The 24,959-nt window shown below is 45.7% G+C and overlaps 2 protein-coding genes across 2 annotated transcripts; both read right to left on the minus strand.

Moving 5' to 3' along the window:
* Positions 1–3,701: 3,701 nt before the first annotated feature.
* Positions 3,702–5,390, minus strand: LOC138419476 (uncharacterized). The gene is made up of 2 exons (XM_069552366.1): positions 4,933–5,390; positions 3,702–4,725 (listed from the first exon to the last, which is right to left on the minus strand). The coding sequence occupies exons 1-2, from the start codon at positions 5,083–5,085 to the stop codon at positions 4,228–4,230; spliced, it is 651 nt and encodes a 216-aa protein (XP_069408467.1). The 5' UTR covers positions 5,086–5,390; the 3' UTR covers positions 3,702–4,227.
* Positions 5,391–11,557: 6,167 nt separating this feature from the next.
* On the minus strand, positions 11,558–19,507 carry LOC138419477 (sodium-dependent neutral amino acid transporter B(0)AT2-like). Its single transcript, XM_069552367.1, has 3 exons — positions 19,365–19,507; positions 13,208–13,468; positions 11,558–13,052 (listed from the first exon to the last, which is right to left on the minus strand). Exons 2-3 carry the CDS (start codon positions 13,428–13,430, stop codon positions 12,772–12,774), a joined length of 504 nt encoding a protein of 167 aa, XP_069408468.1. The 5' UTR covers positions 13,431–13,468; positions 19,365–19,507; the 3' UTR covers positions 11,558–12,771.
* Between the last annotated feature and the right edge of the window lie 5,452 nt (positions 19,508–24,959).

Below are 24,959 nucleotides of genomic sequence, written 5' to 3' on the forward strand. Positions count from 1 at the left end.
ACAAGAGAAGCCGTTATGATGAAAAGCCTGCGCACCTCAAGGAAGCGCAGCCCCTGCTCGCCGCAGCTAGACCAAGCCTGCCTGCAGCAGCGAAGACCCGAGGCAGCCAAAAATTTTTTTAATTTATAAGAAGTGGAGGAGGCTTCACAGCAGTCATCCAACCCCAGAGCCAAATTTGGAAGACACTGTAGTCAAAGCTAAGGTGGGACTTCCTATTCTCCCTCCTGTCCACATGCATCTGGTGTTAATGGTTGTTGGACCCATCTCCTAAGTAATCAACTCAAAAAGATTCCTGACTTTACCTTCTTCCTCTCCTACCTTCTTCCACACGGCTTAGTCAGGCAGGTTGGGCACTGAATGTGGTCCTCCCAGTGAGGCTGCTCTCTTCTTGGCTGCCTCCTGATAATTAATCTCCTGAGATTTAAGGGGTGGGGGAGTTATATAGGCCATTTTGAGAATTTAGGATTCTGCCCCTGACCATTCTTGGGTCACCTTCCTTTCTGCTGGACGGCCTCGTGGTTATACCCTCCAGGTGGCTGCCTGGCACAAAGTGGGCCAACTAGAGAGTTCAAAGTGATTCCTGGTTTCGTCACCAGCATTCTTCTGTAGGCATCATATGGCCCTAGATCAGCGGTTGGCACACTTCACGCGTTGTGTGTGGGATAAATCTGGCTTGTGAGCTAAGAGCGGTTTTTACATTTTTTAAGAGTTGTAAAAATCAAATAAAGAGAATACAGGCAGCCCCCTTTGCATCCACCTGTTCCACCATCCATGGGTTCAACCACACGTGATCGAAAATATATGAAAAATTTTTTAGAATGCAAAACTTACCACACTGGGTATTGTTTGCCTAGCATTTATGTCATATTAGGTATTAAGCAATCTAGAGACGATTTAAAACATATGGGAGGGTGTGTGTAGGTTATATGCAAATACTACATCATTTTATATAAGGGGCTTGAGCATCTGAAGGGGTTTTGGTATCTGGGAAGTGGGGGAGGAGGGTCCTGCAAGCAGTCCTGAGGGGCAGTATTGTGCCATAGAGACCATGTTCCCAAAGACCAGAAATATCATCTGGCCCTTTACAGGAAAAGCTTGCAGAACTGTCTTAGCAGAAACTACTTGCTGAAGTTCCTCACGTGGCTTCCCCAAGCCAATGTCATGGTCATTCAGATCACAGTTAACAAAACTCACCCTTCCACATACACGCTGCAGCAGGATCTTTCTAGCCAAGACACCTCTTCCTCCACAGCCCACTGCAGAGGGGCCTGAGGCCCCTACCCCACATTTCCCAAGATCACCAATCTCCCTCCACACAGAGGCCTCCTCGCACGTCCTCAATTCCCTCCCAAGCTTGTGGGAGGCCCTCAGACCAGGGAACGTAGGTCGCCTGCCAGTATCCTAGATGCAAGGGTCAAGAAGCACTTAACCAGCTGGTGGGGAAATGAAAAATGAAAGGATCCCAGACTGGGAGCGAGACCACCTCGCTTCTCTCTCCACCTGGGTCACTGACTGGTTGATTTGACCGCAGGGCTGTCCTTTCTTTTCTCCGAGCCTCCTGCAATATCCACTTCCTGATAGGAGAGGTGGGAGAGGGACACTGGCCACAGGCCTGTCTGTTAATGCCTTGTTCAAGTATTAACAGGGGCAGGGGACTTCTCATAGCATCTGGAAAGGTGTCCTCCATGCCAGGACTTCTCACTCACCCCCAGCCTCGCATAAAACCACCTTCTGTTTACCGCTCTGCGTGTAGGACTCATCGTCTACACTAGCCTTTCTCTTAGCCCACCAGATGCTTGGCAATACTGATTCATGGTGGCCCTTCCTGACTCTGACAGGGGAGGAGAGACACAGAGGAGAAGGTGAGGGTGGAAGGGGGACCAGACCCACTCCACTCACCTCCAGCTCCTGGAGCTGAGTCATCCTAGATCCAGGATCCATGAAGAGTAAGGGAGGAGGCAGGAGGCCACGAGGGGAGTCTCGGGGCAGGAAAGGCCTGGCGGCCTCTGCCTCTTTCAGGGCTCTCCAAACAGGGTTAGAGAAGCCATTTCATTGGGAATGCAGGAAGAAAAATTTAGAATTTCTACTTACATCTACTTTTTTTTAACCAGTGAGCAAAACAAATGAAACTTAACTGACATCAGGTATATAAAATAATGGGAGTTCACAGGTAAAAAACCACCTAGATAGCATGCTGAAAAGCAGAGACATTACTTTGCCAACAAACGTCCGTCTAGTCAAGGCTATGGTTTTTCCAGTGGTCATGTATGGATGTGAGAGTTGGACTGTGAAGAAAGCTGAGCGCCGAAGAATTGATGCTTTTCAACTGTGGTGCTGGAGAAGACTCTTGAGAGTCCCTTGGACTGCAAGGAACCAGTCCGTTCTGAAGGAGATCAGCCCTGGGATTTCTTTGGAGGGAATGATGCTGAAGCTGAAACTCCAGTACTTTGGCCACCTCATGCGAAAAGTTGACTCATTGGAAAAGACTCTGATGCTAGGAGGGATTGGGGGCAGGAGAAGAAGGGGACGACAGAGGATGAGATGGCTGGATGGCATCACTGACTCAATGGACGTGAGTCTGAGTGAACTCCAGGAGTTGGTGATGGACAGGGAGGCCTGGTGTGCTGCGATTCATGGGGTCGCAAAGAGTCGGACACGACTGAGCGACTGAACTGAACTGAACAGGTAAATTTTCTACCTAGGTTGGGGATGTTTTTTCAGAAAGTGGGCACTGATAAAGGAGTGTCATAAAAGATGTTTAGACATGTTTGAGATAAATAAAGGTGCACATGAAGATTTGAGAAGTGATTGAGAACCAGGGTTGGGGATGATGGAAGCTGGCATTGATTCTCAAGGTCATGACCTTTGGGGGTAGGCAGTGGGAGAGACGGGTTTTTGCCCAGGAAGTCACTAAGGGGTGTGGCTTCCAGAAAGGGCCTAGGTCCTCCATCCCTGCACCCCAGCTGCCTTAACTCCATGTGACATTCAGAGAGGCCGTGCTGTGCTTAGATTCCCAGTCGTGTCCCACTCTTTGCGACCCCATGGACTGCAGCCCGCCAGGCTCCAATGTCCACGTGGATTCTCCAGGCAAGAATACTGGAGTGGGTTGCCATGCCCTTCTCCAGGGGATCTTCCCAACCCAGGGATCGAACCCAGGTCTCCCACATTGCAGGCAGATTCTTTACCAGCTGGGCCACCAGAGAAGCCCATTCAGGAGGCAGGGCGGTGTTATCTAGCTCCCACAGAAAACCCTAATAAAGCCCAAGTTCTCTATGATTCCCTGGTCCTAATCTCACGGAAACCTGGTGACCCACCTACTACGGCTGAAGGCCTCTATCTCAAGTAAGAATGAAGCATAACAGCCAGCTAGCGAGGATCGGAATGTTCTAGGCATACTTCCCTCTTGGTAGGAGCTGTGAGAGGAGAGTTATGGGATAGATTCAGTATGGCCGCCAATTACCAAATCAGCTTTAGAGATTGACACACTTTCTGGACTGAGTGACACTGATTGCTGCAAAGTTCCCCATACAATTTGGCTCGACTCCAGGACACAGAAGGGTCTCAAAGGCAGGGAGAAACTGGGATCACCAGACTGGATGCTCAGTTTGCCAGAGGTTGGCAGTTTGGAGGGTGTATTTGCAGGCGGAGGCTGACATCTGGGCTGTTCACCCAAAGAACACAGTGCCCGTGGCCTTTGCATAGGGGGGTGGGGTCCCAGAGGACCCATTTATTAACTCACAGCATTGTTGTCTCAGCCTCATTCTGAGAGAGCAGCCCTGGAGAGGTCAGCCGCCCCACTAGTCCAGTCTGGTGGCAGAGGTGGGGGCGTTGGAGAGAACATTGTCTGTCTTGGTAACTGGAAGTTGGGTCCTGGGAAGCGCTGCGATGCCCATGCCATCACGCCAGCATGGTGCCCCCACTTCGCAGGGGGAAAGGGGCACCAGGTCCAGTCCTGGCAGCAACAGAGGTGACTTCTTCCTCTGAGTCCCCCAAGCCCAAAGCAGAGTGTTCCACTTAGCAAAAGTGGTGGAGGGGAGCAAAGAGCTTCTGGGTTGTCCATCTCCTTCCAAGGTCAAATGACTGATGTGATCGATTGCTAGGCAAGTTTTCCATGTGCCCCTTCCCCTCCTTTTTGGCAGAACCAGCTATTTCTGTAGAAAAATGTTCACAAATGCCACCAGTCATTGGACAGATTTGCTGCCTTGGAAAAGGTGGGCAGGTCGTGAGTTACTGAACAGATTTCCTTTCTGGGCTTTCTTCCTTGGTCTTCCCGCCCTCGGAGCTGTTGTCTGTGGTTGCCGAGATTGGGCTCACCTGCCTTGAGACATGGAGGCTGGCACTCCTTATGGTCAAGGAAGACGACAGGGAGGTCAGTAGAGGCAGGCTGAACCAGGAGGAGCTCTCATACTTTTCTGAGTCCTGGCTGAGACCCCCTGACTCAGGTTTCAGCGACCTGAGTAAGGACATGCTTAACCCTCTGGTTGAGGTGTTGCTGGTTCTCTCCTGGGACTTCACCGAGTGGTGCTTCGGCCTCTGTGAGGACATGGAGGACATCATGGGTGTCTTTTTAGACATTAGCTTTTCAAAGGGATCCGGGGCAACGTAGTCCTGGAGGGACCACCACTGGTGGAGTGGGTGGGCTGGAATCGGCAGGAAGGTGAGGACGCTGAGGAAGATGACCCAGCCCCGGCTGTTCTGCGGGTAGGGATGTTTCACTTCCTGGCTCTGGGGGCAGAGAGAGAGGAGACCAGGATGAGAGGAAGAGGCAGCGGTGGTGGGGTCTCAGTCCACATGGTGCTGGGGATCAGGTTTCCCAGGGGCTGACAAGCTGGTCAAAGGGTCCCTGGAGACCATAGGAGCCCAGACTTGGGGTCCTGCGAGGTGTCCTCTGACAAGGGGTGCCCAAGGTGGGTGTGGGTGGGGCAGTCTCACCCCACTGGTATTCCAGGCGGTGTAGTAGAGGTGTGTCCCCTGGTAGAGCTGCATGAGGTAGACGGTGAGGAGGGCCAGCAGCCCTGGCAAGGTCACGTAGCCCCACAGGAACGAGGAGAAGGGCCACAGCGGGCGGCCCATCTCACTGAACATTTCTTCCCTGAACCTGGGGTCGGGGCAACGGTCAGGGGCGTCTGGAAGGGAGCCCTCTGGCCGCCGGGGCCTGGGGCTCTTAGGAGGGTGGGCTTTCCAGGCGTCTGGTTCTCTCACAATTTGTCAACATTTAAGAGCTGCCAAGTCCTGCCAGGCCCTCCTTGGGGTTGGCTCTTGCATCTAGTCTCCCCATGGGAAACACCCCCCACCCCCAATCCTGGGGGAATGCATCGCTCCCAGCCTTTTGTCTTCAGAATAGCCCATGTGGCCAATGGCAGGGTCCCTGAGTCCCCTAGATCCTGACTGCTTGTCCCATTAGGGCCTCCCAGCCTCAGATTATTCCCTCAGATCACTCCCTCCTGTACCCCTGCACCCTCAGCCACATCTTCCTGCTGTGGGAAGGACTGAGGGACCAGACCAGGCCCCAACTCTCCTCAGAGACCCAGGTTGTGGGGAGGGTTCCCTGGCTGGGCAGACCCCGGGGGCTTGGGCATTCACCTCCCAGCTCCGTAGATCCAAGCCAGGGCCATGTTCTGGAAGACCACGGTGATGATGAGGGTCAGTGGGACCAGGAGGTCATCAAACAAGTACATTATGTAGCTGCCAGCACGACTGGTGAAGACGAGGCTGCCCAGAAAACCTCCCAAGCAGACGATCGCTAAGGCAGGGGCAGGTTTGGCCACACTTGAGGTCTATGTGTAGGGCTGGGTTCAGGGGTCAAAGTGAGCCCTGGAGACCGGGGGTGGCTGGATAAGGAGGGGCCAAAGGCAAGGCGGTCACTGGGGTGAGAATCCGCAGTACCTGAAAGTATCCTGGGATAATTCCTGAAGATGGAGATGGAGTTCTGGAGGGGAAAGACAATGCCTTCCAAGAGCCTCAGCAAGTTGCTCAAGCCTATGATGAGCAGGGCCATGAAGAAGAGGATGGCCCAGAAAGAGGAGCCGGGGAACAACGAGATGACTTGGGAGAAGGCTGCGAATGCCAGGCCGGGGCCCTCCATGAACTGTGGGGGAGAAGGGCTCTGAGGCAGTGGTCGGTCTGGATGCGGGGAGGGAAGTGGTGCAGTGATCGATTAGCAATGTCTGCCTTGGGTGGAATAAAGAGGCCAGAGTGGTGACGGATGGTCTGAGTGCCCTTCTTGGTTTCAGGAGCTGCTGCCCACCCTGGACTACATAAATCCAAGAGCTTAATCTCTTGAGGCCTCGGTTTCCATCTCTAATACATGGGGATCCTGAGGTCAATGTGAGAATTAGAGGGACAGTTTCCCCAGAGGCCTGGGCACATATGAAATGGTGGTAGAAAAGTGATTATAACAGTTACCTTGCCTCAGAAGATGATTAGGTGGCCCCCCACCCCGGCCAAGGACCCTAGGAAATGCAGATCCCTAGGTCCTCTGGGGCCATTAAGGACTCCAACTCCCGTCCTGTTCCCACACACGCACCGTTTCCTTCTGCACCTTGATGCTGCAGGGTGGGGACAGGTGGACGACCTGTCGCCGGAGATGGCCCTGGAGACTGTTGATCCATTTTATGTAGTCCAGGGTGGGCCGCAGCAGGATGTCTTGGGGGGGCTTGGCATTATGAGGCAGCACCCCCTCGTCTATCAGCTGCATCAGCTTTGAGACACTCCTGAAGCGGGGAGAGAGGAAAGGAAAGGTGGTGGAGAGCTGATGGCAGACCAGGGATGTCGAGGACTGAAGAGGAAAGTGAGCTGCCTGAGATGGGTGCAGCTGAGTAACAAGGTCAGGGACCAGAAGATAACCGCATGGACTTGGGGCCAGTTGGCCTGGGGACTCCACCTAAGTGGCAGGAGATGTTATATTTGCAGTAGCTAATTCCTCAGTGTTATGAATTGTGTGTCCCCGCCTCCCAGATTAATCCGGTGGAAGTCCTAACCCTCCACTACCTCAGAAAGGGACCTTATTTAGAAACAAGACTGTTGTGGAAGTAATTAAAGGTGAGGTTGTATTGTAGTGGCGAGGGGCCATTGTGACTGGTATCTTTCTATAACAAGAGGGAATTTGGACACACAGACACACAGACACACACACACGACATGGAGAATACCCTGTGAGAATGCCAGTAAGATCTATAAGAGAAGAACACCAAAGATTGCCAGCAAATCACCAGAAGAGGCATGGGACAAATTCTTCCTTACAGCCCAAGGTGGGACATAGCCCTGCCAATGCATGGAGCTCAGACTTCTGGCCTCCAAAGCTGTGAGACAATACACTTCTGTTGTTTTAGCCACCCAGTTTGTGGAACTTTGTTATGACAGCCTCAGAAAATGAATACACTCAGGATTTTCTCTTTTTGGACCTTAAGTTTGGAGTGCTGGGTTCATTAGGCCTGTTCATAATACGTTTTCCTCAACCAGCAGAGCGGAGTGGTGTGTTTGATCTTTTCTCTCCTTCATTTTTTTTTTAAACTATTTATTTGTTTCTCTGTGTCAGGTCTTGGTTGCAGTACATGGACCCTTCCACTGAGGCACACAGGCTTAGCTGCCCCACAGCATGTGGGATCTTAGTTCCCCAGCCCGTGATCGAACCTGAGTCCCCTGAATTGGAAGGCAAACTCTCTTTCATTTTTGAATTTCACTCTTTCCTCTGCTTCTATAGTGATTCACTTTCATGCATTTCAAGCATGGATATTACTTTGTGGAAAAAATATGTTGTTTTGTGTGTCATCACTGAAGTGTTGTGCGATAAACAGCATTCTGTTTTTTTCTTTTTCTCCCTTTTTTTTTTTTCTTGCTGATAGCTATATGTTGCTGATGGAGAAGGCAATGGCACCCCACTCCAGTACTCTTGCCTGGAAAATCCCATGGATGGAGGAGCCTGGAAGGCTGCAGTCCATAGGGTCGCTGAGGGTCGGACATGACTGAGCGACTTCACTTTCACTTTTCACTTTCATTCACTGGAGAAGGAAATGGCAACCCACTCCAGTGTTCTTGCCTGGAGAGTCCCAGGGACTGGGGAGCCTGGTGGGCTGCCGTCTATGGGGTCACACAGAGTCGGACACGACTGAAGTGACTTAGCATACGTTGCTGAATGTACATCAAGTTTATTGCTCCTGACTGCTGGATTGTACTGCATAATACTTATTTACATTCCAAGTAGTATGTCTCCAACTTGTTTTTTGTTTTTGTTTTTTTCAAGATCGTTTTGACTAATATACATCCTTTGCATTTCCATATACATTTTAAGAGTGATCTTGTCAGTTCTATAGTAAAGTTTGCTGGGATGTGAAACTGCCATTTCACTTGGCAGTTTGGGGAGAACTTATATCCTAACATCAATGATTCTTCAAATCCATGAACATAACATAGCTCTTCACTTATTTAGGTCTTTCTCTCAGCAACGCTGTGTAATTTTCAGTATGGAGATCTTGCACAACTTCTGTTAAATTTAGCCTTAGTATTTGGTGGGTTTTGATGCTAATGTAAATGGTTTTGCTTTTTAAATTTTTAATTTAACTGCTGTTTGCCATTAGCATGTAGAAAAATTTGTTTGTTTTTGTATGGGGATTTTTGTTTTTGAGACATTCCTAAATGCACTTATTTATTTTAGTTTTCTTTTTTTTGAGATTCTTTTAGGTTTTCTAAGTATATACTTATGCCATTTGTGAATAAAGACACTTTTAGTTCTTTCTATGCTCTATTCTGTTTATATTCTTTTTTTGCTTCCTTTCACTGCTAGGAACTTCACTATGATATTGAAGAGATGTGATGAAAAGAGATACCCTTGTCTTGTTTTTAATATTGGAGGAAAATGTTCAATAATTAACCATTAAGAATGACATTGGACTTCCCTGGCAGTGGTTGAGTTTCCCCCTGTCAATGCAGGGGGCATGGGCTGGATCCCTGGCCTGGGAGGACTCTACACGCTGCGGGACAGCTGAGCCCATGCGCCACGACTACTGAGCCTGCGCTCTAGAGTCCGCGAGTCTCCACTGCTGAGCCCAGGCGCCCTAGAGCCTGCGCTCCGCGACAGGAGAAGCCCCTGCAATGAGAAGCCCACCGCAGCCAGAGAGTAGCTCCTGCTCACTACAACTAAAGAAGGCTTGTGTGCAGCAAAGACGACCCAGTGCAGTCATAAATGAAATAAATAATTTTTTTAAAAAGGATGATGGTAACTGTTTTTCTGTTGTTGATATTCTTAACACAATGGTTTTCAACGGAGGGTGATACCCCCATCTTTTTCCCCAGGGACATTTAACAACATCTGGAGACAGTTTTGGTTGGTACAACTGAAGCAGGGGAGGGCACTGATATTTGGAATCTAGTGTTTGACGTATATCTCTTATTGTTTTGTTTTGGATGATTACGCTAGAGCTGTGCTGTCTACCGCGGCCACTAACCAGATGTGACTAATACAACTGAGAAAGTGAATTTTAAATTTTATTTAATTTTAACTAATTTAAACTAAAGAAGCTAGGTTATTCAGTTATTGAAAAACTAGCAAGTATGTTCAGAACAGCTTAGACAGGTGAAATTACTTTTCTTCTGTGTACTTTTTATGAAATCTAAATACAAACTGGGTACTTCCCTTCAGCCTCAAGAATTTCCTTTCGTATTCTCTTGGTATAGATTTAGTTCTTTAAATCTTCTTGGGTCCACTGCACTTCAATAACAGCAAAGTATGATTTTTATTTTATCCACTAAAAAGTGCTGCTGTTGTACAAATATGGACTTTTGCATCCTTCAATATCTTAACTGGAAGAAAAATTCCACTTTGAGGCTTAAAAAAATCCCAGTGCCTGAATGCACTCCAGACCAAGTAAATGAGAATTTCTGCGGGGGTGGGGTGTGGGGTGGGAGCACACAGACATAAGTATTTTCTAAGGCTTCCCAAATGATTCCAATGTACAGCCTGGGCCACAACCACTGACTGTGGCTCAGAATGCTCTAACGGTCATTTCTGTGAGTTGAAACAATTGATTCTGAAAACTTCTTTACATCATTTGCAGTTTATAGAAACCTTTGGACAGTCGTGGAATCTACCTGACCCAGGGGTTGAACCTGAGTCTCCTGCACGGCAGGCAGATTCGTTACCGCCCAAGCCACCAGGGAAGCCCAGTCTTTGGACAGTCATATATCTGAGACTCTTTTCTTATCTATAAAGTGATGGATATTAGACTGTTCCCTTCTAGCTGTTTTTCTCTGAGAGTAACGTGATATTGTTGTTGTTGTTGCTATTGGAGAGGTTTGAGTTTGAGGGTCCCTGAGGCTGGGGGACTGCAGAAGTAGAGGAAGGGGGGCCTCTTTTTGGATCTACAAGGCTGTGACTACTCACTGTTTGATACAGGCGTGTCCACTGGTGGTGGTCCAGAAGCCCAGCACTATAAAGACGATGGACGTAGTCAGCAATGAAGTCACCAGGTTGACCAGGACCACCAAAAAGGCCACCTGTGCGTAGTTGTCACCTCCAGCCTTGTAGGAGAACAAGATGATGGTGCCCATGCCCAGGCCCAGGGAATAGAGCATGTGGCCTCCTGCTTGACGCCACAGGTCCAGCGAGGCCCAGGCAGAGAACTGTCGATTGGGGTGGTGGGTGAGAGGAGTTTGGGAATGGGCTCAGAGTGCAGAGCCACCAGTGGGCTGGCAGAGGGGGCAGGCTGGGGTGGAAACAGGAGGGACAAGAGGTACCCAGGGGACAGAAGGAGAGAAGATGCAGGGGAAGGAAACTCAGAGAAGGAGGGTGAAGGTTTGGAGCGCCCAGCCTCACCTCTGTGGTCACCATACGTCTGAGGCTGGTGGTTGCACCTTCCAAGAAGAGACCTCGGATGAGGAAGCAGAGGAGGATGATGTAGGGAAGGAATACTGAGAAAATCAGCATCTGGTCAGAGAGGTCAGGACAGAGAGCCGAAGTCAGGAGACGTGGGCAGGAGGGGAGCATAGGACAGAGAGGCAAGCTTTAGCAGGGGCCAGCAGGAGCGGAGACAGTGAGGTGAGCAGCGTTAATGTGGCCGGAATGTGACAAGAGGGAGCTACAGGAGGATTATTCTAAGGAGACAACAATGTTGTTTGGGTGGGAAAATCCATCAATCAGGCAGAGGCCCAGGTAAAGATGGCTTTTAAATGGCGGTGCAGTTGTAGTTCAGCTGTTACGTCTTGTCCAACTCTTTTGTGACCCCATGGACTCTAATTCTCCAGGCTCTTCTGTCCATGGGATTTCCCAGGCAAGAATACTGGATTGGGTTGCCATTTCATTCTCCAGGGGATGTTCCTGACCCAGGGATGCATTGCAAGTAGATTCTTTACCATACCGGGGAAACCCTGTGGTGCAGTTGGATACTATCAATTCATGGGCTTTGGTTTTTCTGGCCTATTTTTGAATTTAGGGACAAGAATTGCAAAGGGGAGAGGAACCAGTGAAGCTGAAGACTGGATGTAACACCTTCATAGCTGAAGGGGAAAAGAAGAAATGGAAAAGAGACTTTGTGAGAAGATGATATGCTTAACAGGAATTAAATTTTTTTTTTTTTTTTTTTGCTCAGAGATTGATGAGGGAAACTCACCTCCCTGCCACAGTGTGCTCTACTAAGCCATTAGTAAAACACTGTTTTGTGTGACTGGCTTATTTTGAAGGCTGCAAAGACATGGTGAGCTGGGTTTCCAGGGATGCCTGGCATGAAAGTTGATTGCTTGCATAGATACAGGAGTCAGAAGGTACAGGTAATGTTAACCAACGTAATCTGACATTACTTTTCCACAGAAGGAGAATATCCAGGTGCCAAGGGGGTGGGTTGGAAATAAGGATTGGAATAAAGTAATCTAAATGAGAAACTTTGAAGTCAGTGCCAGTCGGCTCCTTTAGGGGTTAATGGGCACTGTCAAGATGCAGGAAGGTGGGGTATGCCAGGCTCAGGGCGTGAGGCTGTGGTCTGATCTACAAGGCTGTCTGCAGGTCCCCACATGCAGTGACATGCAGATGAGAGATGGGGAAGAGGGAGCTGGGTCAGTCTGAGGTGTTCTTCTGTGCCACAGATGGGAGATGAGCAGTTCTCTTTGAGAGGAGCAGTGACAACGTCACTTAGTGACAGCGTCTTCCTTAGGACCCTGATGGAGTGGCTGTGTGGGCACCTCTGAGCTTACCCTCTGGGTGGGTCGGGGGGGGGCATGGGTCATGAGGACTGGAAAAGAGAAGTCAGCAGGAAGGAGGTGGATGGTGTGGGGGCAGGGAGCCTGAGGATGTTTGGACCTGGCAAAGGTGAAGGGGTAGTGAGACCAGCAGTCAGAGTGGCTTACCTGCATTGAAATCTTTAGCCCTACCATCATGATTAAGAAGAGGAGGAACCAGACTGCGAAGATACCCACGGTGAGATTCAGGACGAGGGTCTCGACCTCTTCTTCAATGTGGTTTGAGGCGTTCAGAGTGGTGTGGTACCAGAAGTACTGGTGGGTTACAGTCTGAAGGCAAGAAAGGTCTGGGGGAAGCCAGTCCCTTAGGTGCCACCTCACCTGGCGGCTGCCCTGCGTGTCACGGCCTCCCTTTCAGTTCTCACTCCCTGTCTCTTGCTGCTTGGTGCCCCTGCCTCCCTTGGCTCTGCTGGGCCTCCCCCTCCCTCTCCTCACCGGTGACATTGATGTTCCTCACCAGTGGGCACTCGTCCCACGGCAGGGGGTAACGGAAGGAGTTGCTTAGGTAGGAGAGGCTCCAGGTGATGATAATGCTGTTGTACAAGCTCACCAAGATGCACACCTGGGGGTGGACACAAGTGGGCCTGAGGCAGGGCGGGATGGGTGGAGACAGGGAGCCTGGAGACCATAGGGGTGGGCTGGGATGCCCCTGGCTGGGCCCTCATTCACCAGTATGCTGGCGTAGCCTATGCCGCCCAGCCAGGGGACAAGCTGCTTCCAGACCCGGATGCTGTCCATGCGCAGACATTTCCCCATGATCATCTCCATGTACATGAGGGGAACCCCGAAAAAGAGGAGCATGAAGAAGTACACCAGGATAAAGCTGCCTGAAGAAGAGAACCAGGAGCTGTGCTCAGACAGCCAGGAGTCCTGGCCCCCCTCCTCTTAATCTCCAGTTATCTCTTCCCCCAAATCCCCGGAGCCTAGGTGCCCAGTCTTAAAACTCCTTCTTTAAACTCAGGATCCAGGTCCCCGGCCTCACCTCCTCCATTCAGATGACACAGGTAAGGGAACCGCCATATGCTGCTTAAACCAATGGAGAAGGCAACCTGGATCAAGATGTTCTCAGCTCTTTTAGTCTGAGCAAAGTAGTTTTGGGTCTTGGTGGCCAGAATCTCCTTGGCTGTGAGCTTCCAGGACGGTGTTGAGGAAGTGTGGCGCTCTTTGGGGGACTCTTCCTCTGATATTTCTTCAAGGGACTCCATGACTTTCTTCTTACAAGCCCACTAACTCCTGAGGGAATCTTGGGGTCGCCAAGCAGAGCAGACTTTAAGGAACATGTCTCAAGATACCAGACTGTAAAACCCCATGACAGAAAAGGTTTTAGAGGGCTTTCCTGGTGGCTCAGTGGTAAAGAATCTGCCTGCCAATGCAGGAGACACAGGTTCGATTCCTGGTCAGGGAAGATCCCACATGTCTCTGAGCAACTCAGTCTGTGCACCGCAACTATTGAGGCTGTGCTCTGCAGCCCGGGAGCCACACTACTGATCCCACTCGCTGCAACGTGAAGCCCATGTGCCCCAGAGCCCTTGCTCCACAAGAGAAGCTACTGCAATGAGAAGTCCGAGCACTGCAATGAAGAGTAGCCCCTGCTCGCTGCAACTAGCAGAAAGCCCTAGCAGCCAGGAAGACCCAGAGCAGCCAAACATAAATAAACTAACTTTTTAAAAAAGGTTTTAGACCAACGAAGGCCAGAGTTTCGATCTTGGCCCTTCTCATGAGTTACTGACTTCGAGAAAATAATTTCATTTCTCTGACACTCAGTTTTTTTCCTCATCTTATAAGCAATAGATCAATTTCAAAATGTTTCATAACTGTTACAGCAAGTGGGAAGTGGAATTAAATCTTTAAAGTGCTGAAAGAAAATAACTTTGAATTTGGAATTCCATTTCTAGAAAACATATTCTTCAAGAATGAAGATGAAGTAAACACATTTTCTGACTAACAAAACCATGGAGTTTTGTTGCCAGAAGCCTGGCACTACTAAAAATAATACAGACGTTTCTTCTGGAAGAAGAAAATTTACCCCAGAAGAAAGGTCAGACATGCAGGAAAGAACTGAGAATAATTGAAATGAAAATATGTGGATAAAATTGAGACTGAAAAAAAACATGAACACCTTGTTTAGTTCTAATTAAGTAAAGAATTAAATATATAACAACAAAGATTAGGAGGGTGGTAAATGGGAATTTAATTACTGTAAGTACTTTTCACTGTCTAGTAATAGGATAAAAGTACAAATAAATATAATTTGATAAAATATATATATCTTTAATATGTGGGGGAATCATTAAAACAATAGTTTAAATGTATAATTCCTAAGCTATCAGAGGAGAAAAATGGACTAATGAAAACAATCAATGTACAAATAATGCAAGAAAGAAGAGAAAAAGAAATATAGAATAGATAAGACAAGTACAAAACACCTAATCAGATAGTAGATTTAAACCTAAATCTGTCTCTAACACCAAACACAAAAATAAACTCAAAATGAATTAAAGAAGACCAGGTACTATAAAACTCCCAGAGGAAAACATCAGCAGGACACTCTCTGACATAAGTCGCAGCAAGATCTTTCTTGATCCACTGAAAACAAAAATAAAAATAAACTTAAAAGTTTCTGCACAGCAAAAGAAACCACAAGCAAAATGAAAAGACAAGACACAACTTGGGAGAAAACATTTGAAATGAAGAGAACCACAAGGAATTAACCTCCAAGATATACTAACAGCTCATGCAGCTTAATTAAAAACAAACAAAAACTGACAAACAACTAATCTCAAAAATATACAAGCAACTTATGCAGCTCAATTCCAGAAAAATAAATGACCCAATCAAAAAATGGGCCAAAGAACTAAATAGACATTTCTCCAAAGAAGACATACGGATGGCTAACAAACACATGAAAAGATGCTCAACATCACTCATTATTAGAGAAATGCAAATCAAAACCACAATGAGGTACCACTTCACACCAGTCAGAATGTCTGCGATCCAAAAATCTGCAAGCAATAAATGCTGGAGAGGGTGTGGAGAAAAGGGAACCCTCCTACACTATTGGTGGGAATGCAAACTAGTACAGCCACTGTGGAGAACAGTGTGGAAATTCCTTAAAAAATTGCAAATAGAACTGCTTTATGACCCAGCAATCCCACTGCTGGGCATACACACCGAGGAAACCAGAATTGAAAGAGACACATGTACCCCAATGCTCATCGCAGCACTGTTTATAATAGCCAGGACATGGAAGCAACCTAGATGTCCATCAGCAGATGAATGGATAAGAAAGCTATGGTACATATACACAATGGAGTATTACTCAGCCATTAAAAAGAATACATTTGAATCAGTTCTGATGAGATGGATGAAACTGGAGCCAATTATACAGAGTGAAGTAAGCCAGAAAGAAAAACACCAGTACAGTATACTAACACATATATATGGAATTTAGAAAGATGGCAATGACGACCCTGTATGCAAGACAGGAAAAAAGACACAGATGTGTATAACGGACTTTTGGACTCAGAGGGAGAGGGAGAGGATGGGATGATTTGGGAGAATGGCATTGAAACATGTATACTATCATGTAAGAATCGAATCGCCAGTCTATGTCCGACGCAGGACACAGCATGCTTGGGGCTGGTGCACGGTGATGACCCAGAGAGATGTTATGGGGAGGGAGGTGGGAGGGGGGTTCATGTTTGGGAACGCATGTACACCCGTGGTGGATTCAAGTTAATGTATGGCAAAACCAATACAGTATTATAAAGTAAAATAAAGTAAAAATAAAAATTAAAAAAAATTAATAAAATAAAAAAATAAAAATTAAAAACAAACAAACAAACAAAAAAATACTTCACAAACAGCCCAATCAAAAATGAGGAAAGGGATTTCCTTGGTGGTTCAGTGGTTAAGACTCTGCACTTCCACTGCAGAGGGTAGAGGTTCTATCCCTGGTTGGGGAACTGGTCGTGGTGTGGCCAAAAAAAAGGGGTTGGAAGATCTAAATGGACATTTCTCCAAAGAAGACATACAGATGGCCAAAAAGCACATGAAAAGATGCTCACATCATTAATTATTGGGCTTCCCTGGTGCCTCAGACAGTAAAGAATCTGCCTGCAATGCAGGAGACCTGGGTTCGAGCCCTGGGTTGGGAAGATCTGCTGAAAGAGGGTATGGCAACCCACTCCAGTATTCTTGCCTGGAGAATCCCCACAGACAGAGGAACTTGGCAGGCTATAGTCCATGGGGTCGCAATGAGTCGGACTGAGTGACTAAGCACTCAGAGAAATGTAAATCAAATCTACAATGAGGTATCACCTCAAACTGGTCAGAGTAGCCATCATCAAAAAATTCTACAAACAATAAATTGCTAAATGCTGGAGAGGGTGTGGAGAAAAGGGAACCCTCCTACTCTGTTGATGGGACTGTAAATTGGTACAGCCACTATGGAGAACAGTACAGAGGTTCCTTAAAAAACTAAAAATAGAGCTAACCATATGATCCAGCAATCCCATTCCTGGACATATATCCTGAGAAAATCATAACTTGAAAAGATATATGCCCTATAACTTTTAAATAAATTGCTTCTTAATTAGCAATATTCCTCCATAGCAAACTTCTGACCTGGTGATTTTATTGATGAATTGTACTAAACATTAAATAAATAAATACTACTAATCTTGAATAAAAATCTTCCAGAATAGAAGAAGTAGCGAGACCAGCCTAACCTTAATACCAAAACCTGGCAGGGAATTATGAAAAAAAAAGAAAATCACATTCCTATGTCTTTCATGAACATTAATGAAAATGTCCCAAACAAAATACTAGCAAATCAAATACATCAAGACATAAAAACAACACGACATCACAATTGAGTTGAGTTTATTCCAGTAATGCAAGGAAGCTTAAAAGTTTTTTCTTTTTAATCAAGATAACACAACAAAGGATAAAGTCATAAGATCATCTCAATATTTGTGTAAATTTTTGATAAAATGCAAAAAACTATTCATTAAAAAAGAACTCTTAGGAAAGTAGGACTAAAAATGAAGATCCTTGAATCCTCCTTCCAATGCAGGGGACGTGGGTTCTATCCTTGGTCAGGGAACTAAGATCCCACATGTCTTGGAGCAACTAAGCCCATGCACCACAACTAAAATTGAACATTCTTAATTTCATAGAGATTATTTACAGAAAAGCTTACAGCAAACATCAAACTTACTGATAAAATTTTGAAAGCCTTCCCTTGGAGATCAGTAATGAGACAAGGTGCCCACTACCATCCCTTCTAGTCAAACTGAATTTAAAATTTGGGTAGGTTAATAGCATCCATGGCCCCAAATCTTCAATTTTTCCTTCATCTACTCCCTTCACAATGTTCTGAAGATCCTCTCACTAAGAGAGGCTGTAATCTACTTTCCTATCACCTGAATCTAGGCTGGTGTGCTGACTCAGAGACTAGGCTGCAAAAACCTCTGTTGTTACTGCTTGCTCTCTTACACTTTTGCTATCACCACAAGGACACATCTAGACTAATCTGCTGAAACAGAGACATATAAACCGGAGCTGAATCACTCCAGAGGTCCCAGCTCAAGCTAGCTTAGATCAGTCAGTAGCCCCACACATATTTGCTGACCCCAGCCTGATGACTCATGAGACCCAGTAATAAGTTCCTGTTGTTTTAAGTCACTGAATTCTGAAGTGATGTATTAAACAGCATATTGATGGCAACAGATAATTGATATGAGGTCTTAGAAAGTAGAGTAAGATTTTTTAGAGTATAAAGTTTGGAAAGAGAAGGAAAAGTGTCATTATTTATGTGAAAAATAAAAAAGAATCCATAAGTACATAATTGGATTAATAAGTGAGCAATAACAAGGTTGCTGAATACAGAGTTAATGGAATACTACTAAGAGCATTTCTAATACCAACAAGAAATAGATAGGTAATGAAAAAATTAAAGGTAGTATTTATAATAACATGAAGATATTTCAAGCATTTAGGAACTAATCTAACGAAAGATAAGACCTTTATACCAAAACCTACAAATGATTACTGAGAGAAGTAAAAGTTTTGAGTAACTGGAGAGGTATTCCTTGTCAACTCAGATCATGGAAATGACAGAATTAAGTAATTATGATGGGGAAAAAATGTATATTCATACTGAAAAAACAAAATTTGACTATTATCTCACAACATACAAAAATTAATCCAGGAAGCTTCTAAAGAAATTAATATGGGAGAATATCGTCATGATGTGGAGGTTAAGAAAGATTCCTTAAACAGAATTTAGAAAGGGCTAACCATATGGAAAACAATAGGTAAAGGTGAGTTTATTCGAATTTAGTATATCTGTTCATAAACAGACATGGTTAAAACGAAGACTGAAGATCCCGTGTGCCTTAAATAAGACCCGGTGCAGCCAAGTAAATAAATAAATATTTTTAAAACTAAAAGTATTAAAATTTAAAACTATAATTATTAATACATATATGTCTATTTATTACAAATGAGATACAATGACAGAACATATATATTGGATAATACTGTTAAATGTCACATGAAAGTGAAAGTGTTGGTCAATCAGTCTGTGTTCGACTCTTTGGGACCCCATGGACTGAAGACCACCAGGCTCCCCTGTTCATGGAGTGGTTTGCCATTCCCTTTTCCAGGGGATCTTCCCCACCCAAGGATCAAACCTACCCCAAGGGTCTCCTGCATTGCAGGCAGATTCTTTACCACTGAGTCACCTGGGAAGCCCCAAACGTAACACAGAGTTTGTAAATATACATTAATATGTACTGTATGAACATATATGTTATTTCTTACAGATTGGAGATTTATTGGATATATATAATATACATTTCCATTATATCATGAGTAGATAATGAGTATTTTCCTAGGTAATAAGGCATTCTTTTAAAATATGATTTTTGATGGTGATGTGATATTCTGGAGTCATTATATAAACCTGACCAAATCTGTGGTCTGCTTAAATCTTCCTGAGCATGCTTCACACCCGGTTTAGTTTAGCACCCAGGGCCCTTCCTGAACAGCCCACTGCTTCCCCCTCCGACTCCCAGCCCCCACCCTACCTCCAACAGCAGCCACCCCTTTGTCACCCTTTCAAGGCTTCTCACCTGCAGTTTGCTCTTTGATTCAAACGGGAGAGTACCAGGAGTCTAGAGTCAGTGAAGGCCGCGCCTATCACACAACCCTACCGGCCTCAGCCCCATCACCTGCTGGAGGGAGTCGTTGTCTCCAGGGCGGGCCCATCCGAGGCCTGGTTGAGGAGAGAGAAAGGGGGAGGAGAGGGGAGGCGAGCTGGGGAGCAGAGACGGGGCGGACGGGCCGCCAGACTTCTGCTCTAACCGCTGGCGTTTTGCTACCCCACTTGGGGGCTGACCCTTCCCTCCCAGGGTCAGGGCATCCTGGACCCCTAAATTCCTGGGAAGAAAGGGAGATGAGAGGGTAAGTTCCGAGGTCTGCGTCCAGAGGCGGAGCGGTGCAGGAAGGGGGAACCGACGCCTGGCTCCCAGAGAGGTCAGGAACTGGGACCACCCCCCCCACACACACACCTTTACCCGTCACTGACACGCGCATCTGGACAAGACCGGTCGCTTCTGCGGGCGCTTGGGGGTGGGGGCGGCCTGGGCACGCGACGAGGGTATGAAGGTCGGTGCAAACCATTGCCACTGGGGTCAGAGGAGATTTTAATATCTCGCTGTAGCCGAAAGGTGAGTTAGGCAATTTCCCTTGAAGATGCGCTCGCATCTGCGGTGCCTGCTCTCTTCAGACCCCCATCCCAGCCCCTGTGGACTCACTCTTCTAGGCTTCGGACCCACAGTCCTAGACCGCTGCGGACGTCTTGGACTTATCTCTCTGAAGGGAGCCGCGTTCCCCACGGTTCCCAGAGCTTTGAACCCTGAGGATCTGCGCGCTTAGGTGTGATGCATAGTTCAGTTCTTCCCACTCCTTTCACCCCATCATCCCTGCCTTCTTGGAGCATCTTCTCTCCAAGTTTATTCTTTGAGAAGGCTCCCTTGCTGTGGCTGGAGTGAGATCACCTGTTGCTAGGCAGATAGTAGTTTGGCGGTATTGCATCTCTGGGTTTTAATAGGTGAATTCATTACTAAAGATGAAGCATAAAAAGAACTTAATATTCCCCCTAAGAAATCAGAATAACACCCAAACAAGCTAGAAATAGTATAATTAAAAAAAGGTGAAATTAATACAACAGAAAGTGAAAAAATTAAAAAAAAAAAATCTAAATAATCCAAATGCTGCTTGTGAGCCAGATTTTAAAAAAGTAAAAATAAAAGTATACAACATTAAGAATGAGAAAAGCAACATCGTCACCAAAATTAGAATTTTAAGGGAATCCTATATGAAATTCTAGGTCAACAAATCTAAAACCCTAGAGGACACTGACATTATTTAGCAAGTTTAAATTGTTAAAAATGACCCAAGAATTTGAGGGTAGGAGGAATCAACAGAAGTGATTTAGAAGATGAGTAAAGATCTACCATGGATGTAGGCACTGGGACCAGATGGGTTCAGTGCTGAGTTTTGTTTAACCTTTAAAAAAACAGATGGTTCTAATGTCAATTAAACCATATAACTCAAAGTATGATCCACAAAGAAAACGGCAGAGGAACCAGAGATCAAACTGCAACATTCGTTGGATCATAGAGAAAGCAAGGGAATTCCAGAAAAACATCTACTTCTGCTTCATTGACTACACAAAAGCCTCTGACTTATGTGAATCACAACAAACTGGAAAATTCTTAAAGAGATGGGAATACCAGACCACTTTACCTGTCTCCTGAGAAACCTGTATGCCAGTCAAGAAGCAACAGTTAAAACCTTACACGGAAAAACAAACTGGTTCAGAATTGGGAAAGGAGTACATCAAGGCTGTATATTGTCATCCTGTTTATTTAATTTATATGCAGAGTAAATCATTCGAAATGCTAGGTTGGATGAACCACAACCTGGAATCAAGATTGCCAGGAGAAATATCAACAAGATATTTCTTAGATATGCAGATGATACCACTCTAATGGCAGAAAGTGAAGAGGAACTAAACAGCCTCTTGATGAGGGTGAAAGAGGAGGCTTAAAATTCAACATTCAAAAAACTAAGATTATAGCATCTGGTCACATCACTTCCTGGCAAATAGAAGAGGAAAAAGTGGAGGCAGTGACAGATTATATTTTCTTGGGTTTCAAAATCACTGTGGACGGTGACTGCAGCCGTGAAATCACAAGGTGCAATTAACAAGGTGCAAGCATTTGTGTATTACCTCGGAGTCACCATTATCTTCATTATCTCCACCATAGTTTGGTCTCAGGTCAAACAACAGCGGGGGGACACAGCCCTGACCATCCACAGAAAATTGGATTAAAGATTTACTGAGCATCGCCCCACCCATCAGAACAAGACCCATCAGTCAGTCTCTCCTATCAGGAAGCTTCCATAAGCTTCTTATCCTCATCAGAGGGCAGACAGAATGAAAACCACAGTCACAGAAAACTAATCAAACTGATCACATGGACCACAGCCTTATCTAACTCAATGAAACTATGAGCTATGCTGTGTAGGGCCACCCAAGGTGGACTGGTCATGATGGAGTTCCAAAACTTGGTCCACTGAAGAAGGGAATGGCAAACCACTTCAGTATTCTTGCCTTGAGAACCCCATGAATAGTATGAAAAGGCAAAAAGATATGACACTGAAAGATTAACTCCCCAGGTTGGTAGGTGCCCAATATGCTACTGGAGAAGAGTGGAGAAATAACTCCAGAAAGAATGGAGAGATGGCGCCAAAGCGAAAGCAATGCCCAATTGTGGATGTGACTGGTGATGGAAGTTCAGTGCTGTAAAGAACAATATTGTGTAGGAACCTGGAATGTTAGGTTCATGAATCAAGGTAAATTCAGTTCAGTTCAGTCACTCAGTCATGTCCGACTCTTTGCGACCCCATGAACTGCAGCACGCCAGGCTTCTGTGTCCATCACCAACTCCCAGAGCTTACTCAAACTCATGTCCATTGAGTCAGTGATGCCATCCAACCATGTCATCCTCTGTCATCCCCGTCTCCTCCTGCCTTCAATCTCTCTCAGCATCAGGGTCTTTTCAAATGAGTCAGTTCTTTGGATCAGGTGGCCAAAGTATTGGAGTTTCAGCTTCAGCATCGGTCCTTTGAATGAATATTCAGGACTGATTTCCTTGAGGATGGACTAGTTGGATCTCCTTGTAGTCCAAGGGACTCTCAAGAATCTTCTCCAACACCACAGTTCAAAAGCATCAATTCTTTGGCACTCAGCTTTCTATATAGTCCAACTCTCACATCCATACATGACTACTGGAAAAACCATAGCCTTGATTAGATGGACCTTTGTTAGCAAAGTAATGTCTCTGCAAGGTAAATTGGAAGTGGTCAAACAGGAGATGGCAAGAGTGAACATCGACATTTTAGGAATCAGTGAACTAAAAGGGACTGGAATGGGTGTATCTACTACTGTGAGCAAGAATCCCTTAGAATAAATGGAGCAATGATCATAGTCAACAAAAGAGTCCAAAATGCAGTACTTGGGTGCAGTCTCAAAAATGGCAGAATGATCTCTGTTCATTTCCAAGGCAAACCATTCAATATCACAGTAATCCAAGTCTATGCCCCAACCAGTAATGCTGAAGAAGCTGAAGTTGAATGGTTCTGTGAAGACCTACAAGACCTTCTAGAATTAACACCTAAAAAAGATGTCCTTTTCATCACAGGGGACTAGAATGCAAAAGTAGAAAGTCACGAGATACCTGGAGTAACAGGCAAATTTGGCCTTGGAGTATAAAATGAAGCAGGTCAAAGGCTAACAGACTTTGCCAAGAGAACGCACTGGTCATAGCAAACACCCTCTTCCACAACACAAGAGAAGATGCTACACATGGACATCACCAGATGGCCAATACTGAAATCAGATTGATTATATTCTTTGCAGCCAAAGATGGAAAAGCTCTATACAGTCAGCAAAAACAAGACCTGGGGCTGACTGTGGCTCAGATCGTGAACTCCTTATTGCCAAATTCAGGCTTAGATTAAAGAAAGTAGGGAAAACTACTAGACCATTCATGTATGACCTAAATCAAATCCCTTATGATTATACAGTGGAAGTAACAAATTCAAGGGATTAGATCTGATAGACAGAGTGCCCAAAGAACTATGGACAGAGGTTTGTGAGACTGTACAGGAGACAGTGATCAAGACCATCTCCAAGAAAAAGAAATGCAAAAAGGCAAAAATGGTTGCCTGAGGAGGTATTACAAATACCTGAGAAAAGAAGAGAAGCGAAAGGCAAAGGAGAAAAGGAAAGATATGCCCATTTGAATGCAGAGTTCCAAAGAATAGCAAGGAGAGATAAGAAAGCCTTCCTAAATGAACACTGCAAAGAAATAGAAGAAAACAATAGAATGGGAAAGACTAGAGATCTCTTCAAGAAAATTAGAGATACCAAGGGAACATTTCATGCAAAGATGGGCTCAATAAAGGACAGAAATTGTATGGACCTGACAGAAGCAGAAGAGATTAAGAAGAGGTGGCAAGAATACACAGAAGAACTGTGCAAAAAAGATCTTCATGACCCAGATAACCATGATGGGGTGATCACTGGACTAGAGCCAGACATTTTGGAGTGCAAAGTCAAGTGGGACTTAGGAGGCATCACTACAAACAAAGCTAATGGAGGTGATGGAATTCCAGTTGAGCCATGTCAAATCCTAGAAGATGCTGCTGTTAAAGTGCTGCACTCAATATGCCAGCAACTTTGGAAAACTCAGCAGTGGCCACAGGACTGGAAAAGGTCAGTTTTCATTCCAATCCCAAAGAAAGGCAATGCAAAAGAATGCTCAAACTAGCACACAATTGCACTCATCTCACATGCTAGTAAAGTAATGCTCAAAATTCTCCAAGCCAGCCTTCAGCAATACGTGAACCGTGAACTCCCTGATGTTCAAGCTGGTATTAGAAAAGGCAGAGGAACCAGAGATCAAATTGCCAACATCCGCTGGATCATGGAAAAAGCAAGAGAGTTCCAGAAAAACATCTATTTCTGCTTTATTGACTATGCCAAAGCCTTTCACTGTGTGGACCACAACAAACTGTGGAAAATTCTTAAAGAGGTGGGAATACCAGACCACCTGACCTGCCTCCTGAGAACTCTGTATGCAGGTCAAGAAGCAACAGTTGGAACTGGACATTGGACAACAGACTGGTTCCAAATCAGGAAAGGAGTAAGTCAGGGCTGTATATTGTCACCCTGCTTATTTAACTTATATGCAGAGTACATCATGAGAAATGCTGGGCTTGATGAAGCACAAGCTGGAATCAAGATTGCCAGGAGAAATATCAATAAACTCAGATATGCAGATGACACCACCCTTATGGCAGAAAGCGAAGAAAAACTAAAGAGCCTTTTGATGAAAGTGAAAAAGGAGAATGAAAAAGTTGGCTTAAAACTCAACTTTCAAAAAACTAAGTGTTGCCCTAAATGGTCCAGGAGCGAGCAACGAGAATGAAGACAGAACACGAAATCTGTTGCAATGGATCCAGAGACCTGCAACCTCTGTTGGACTGAGGTGCAGAGTCCACTCTGAGTCCAGCTTTTATTCCTAATCGCAGACCACAAGACTTTCTCAGATTTTTTTTTTTTTTCAAGACTCATGCTGTGTTAATCACGTACT

This window comes from Ovis canadensis, chromosome 14 (genome assembly GCF_042477335.2).
Source record: "Ovis canadensis isolate MfBH-ARS-UI-01 breed Bighorn chromosome 14, ARS-UI_OviCan_v2, whole genome shotgun sequence".
Taxonomy (NCBI): Eukaryota; Metazoa; Chordata; class Mammalia; order Artiodactyla; family Bovidae; genus Ovis; species Ovis canadensis.

Coding starts and splice junctions, on each gene's coding strand:
- LOC138419477 (XM_069552367.1), bottom strand. CDS start 13,430: ATGGAGTCCCTTGAAGAAATATCAGAGGAAGAGTCCCCCAAAGAGCGC. Junction 13,053..13,207: donor GTGTCATCTGAATGGAGGAG/GTGAGGCCGGGG, acceptor TCTCTTCTTCAG/GCAGCTTTATCCTGGTGTAC.
- LOC138419476 (XM_069552366.1), bottom strand. CDS start 5,085: ATGTTCAGTGAGATGGGCCGCCCGCTGTGGCCCTTCTCCTCGTTCCTG. Junction 4,726..4,932: donor CCGCCTGGAATACCAGTGGG/GTGAGACTGCCC, acceptor CTCTGCCCCCAG/AGCCAGGAAGTGAAACATCC.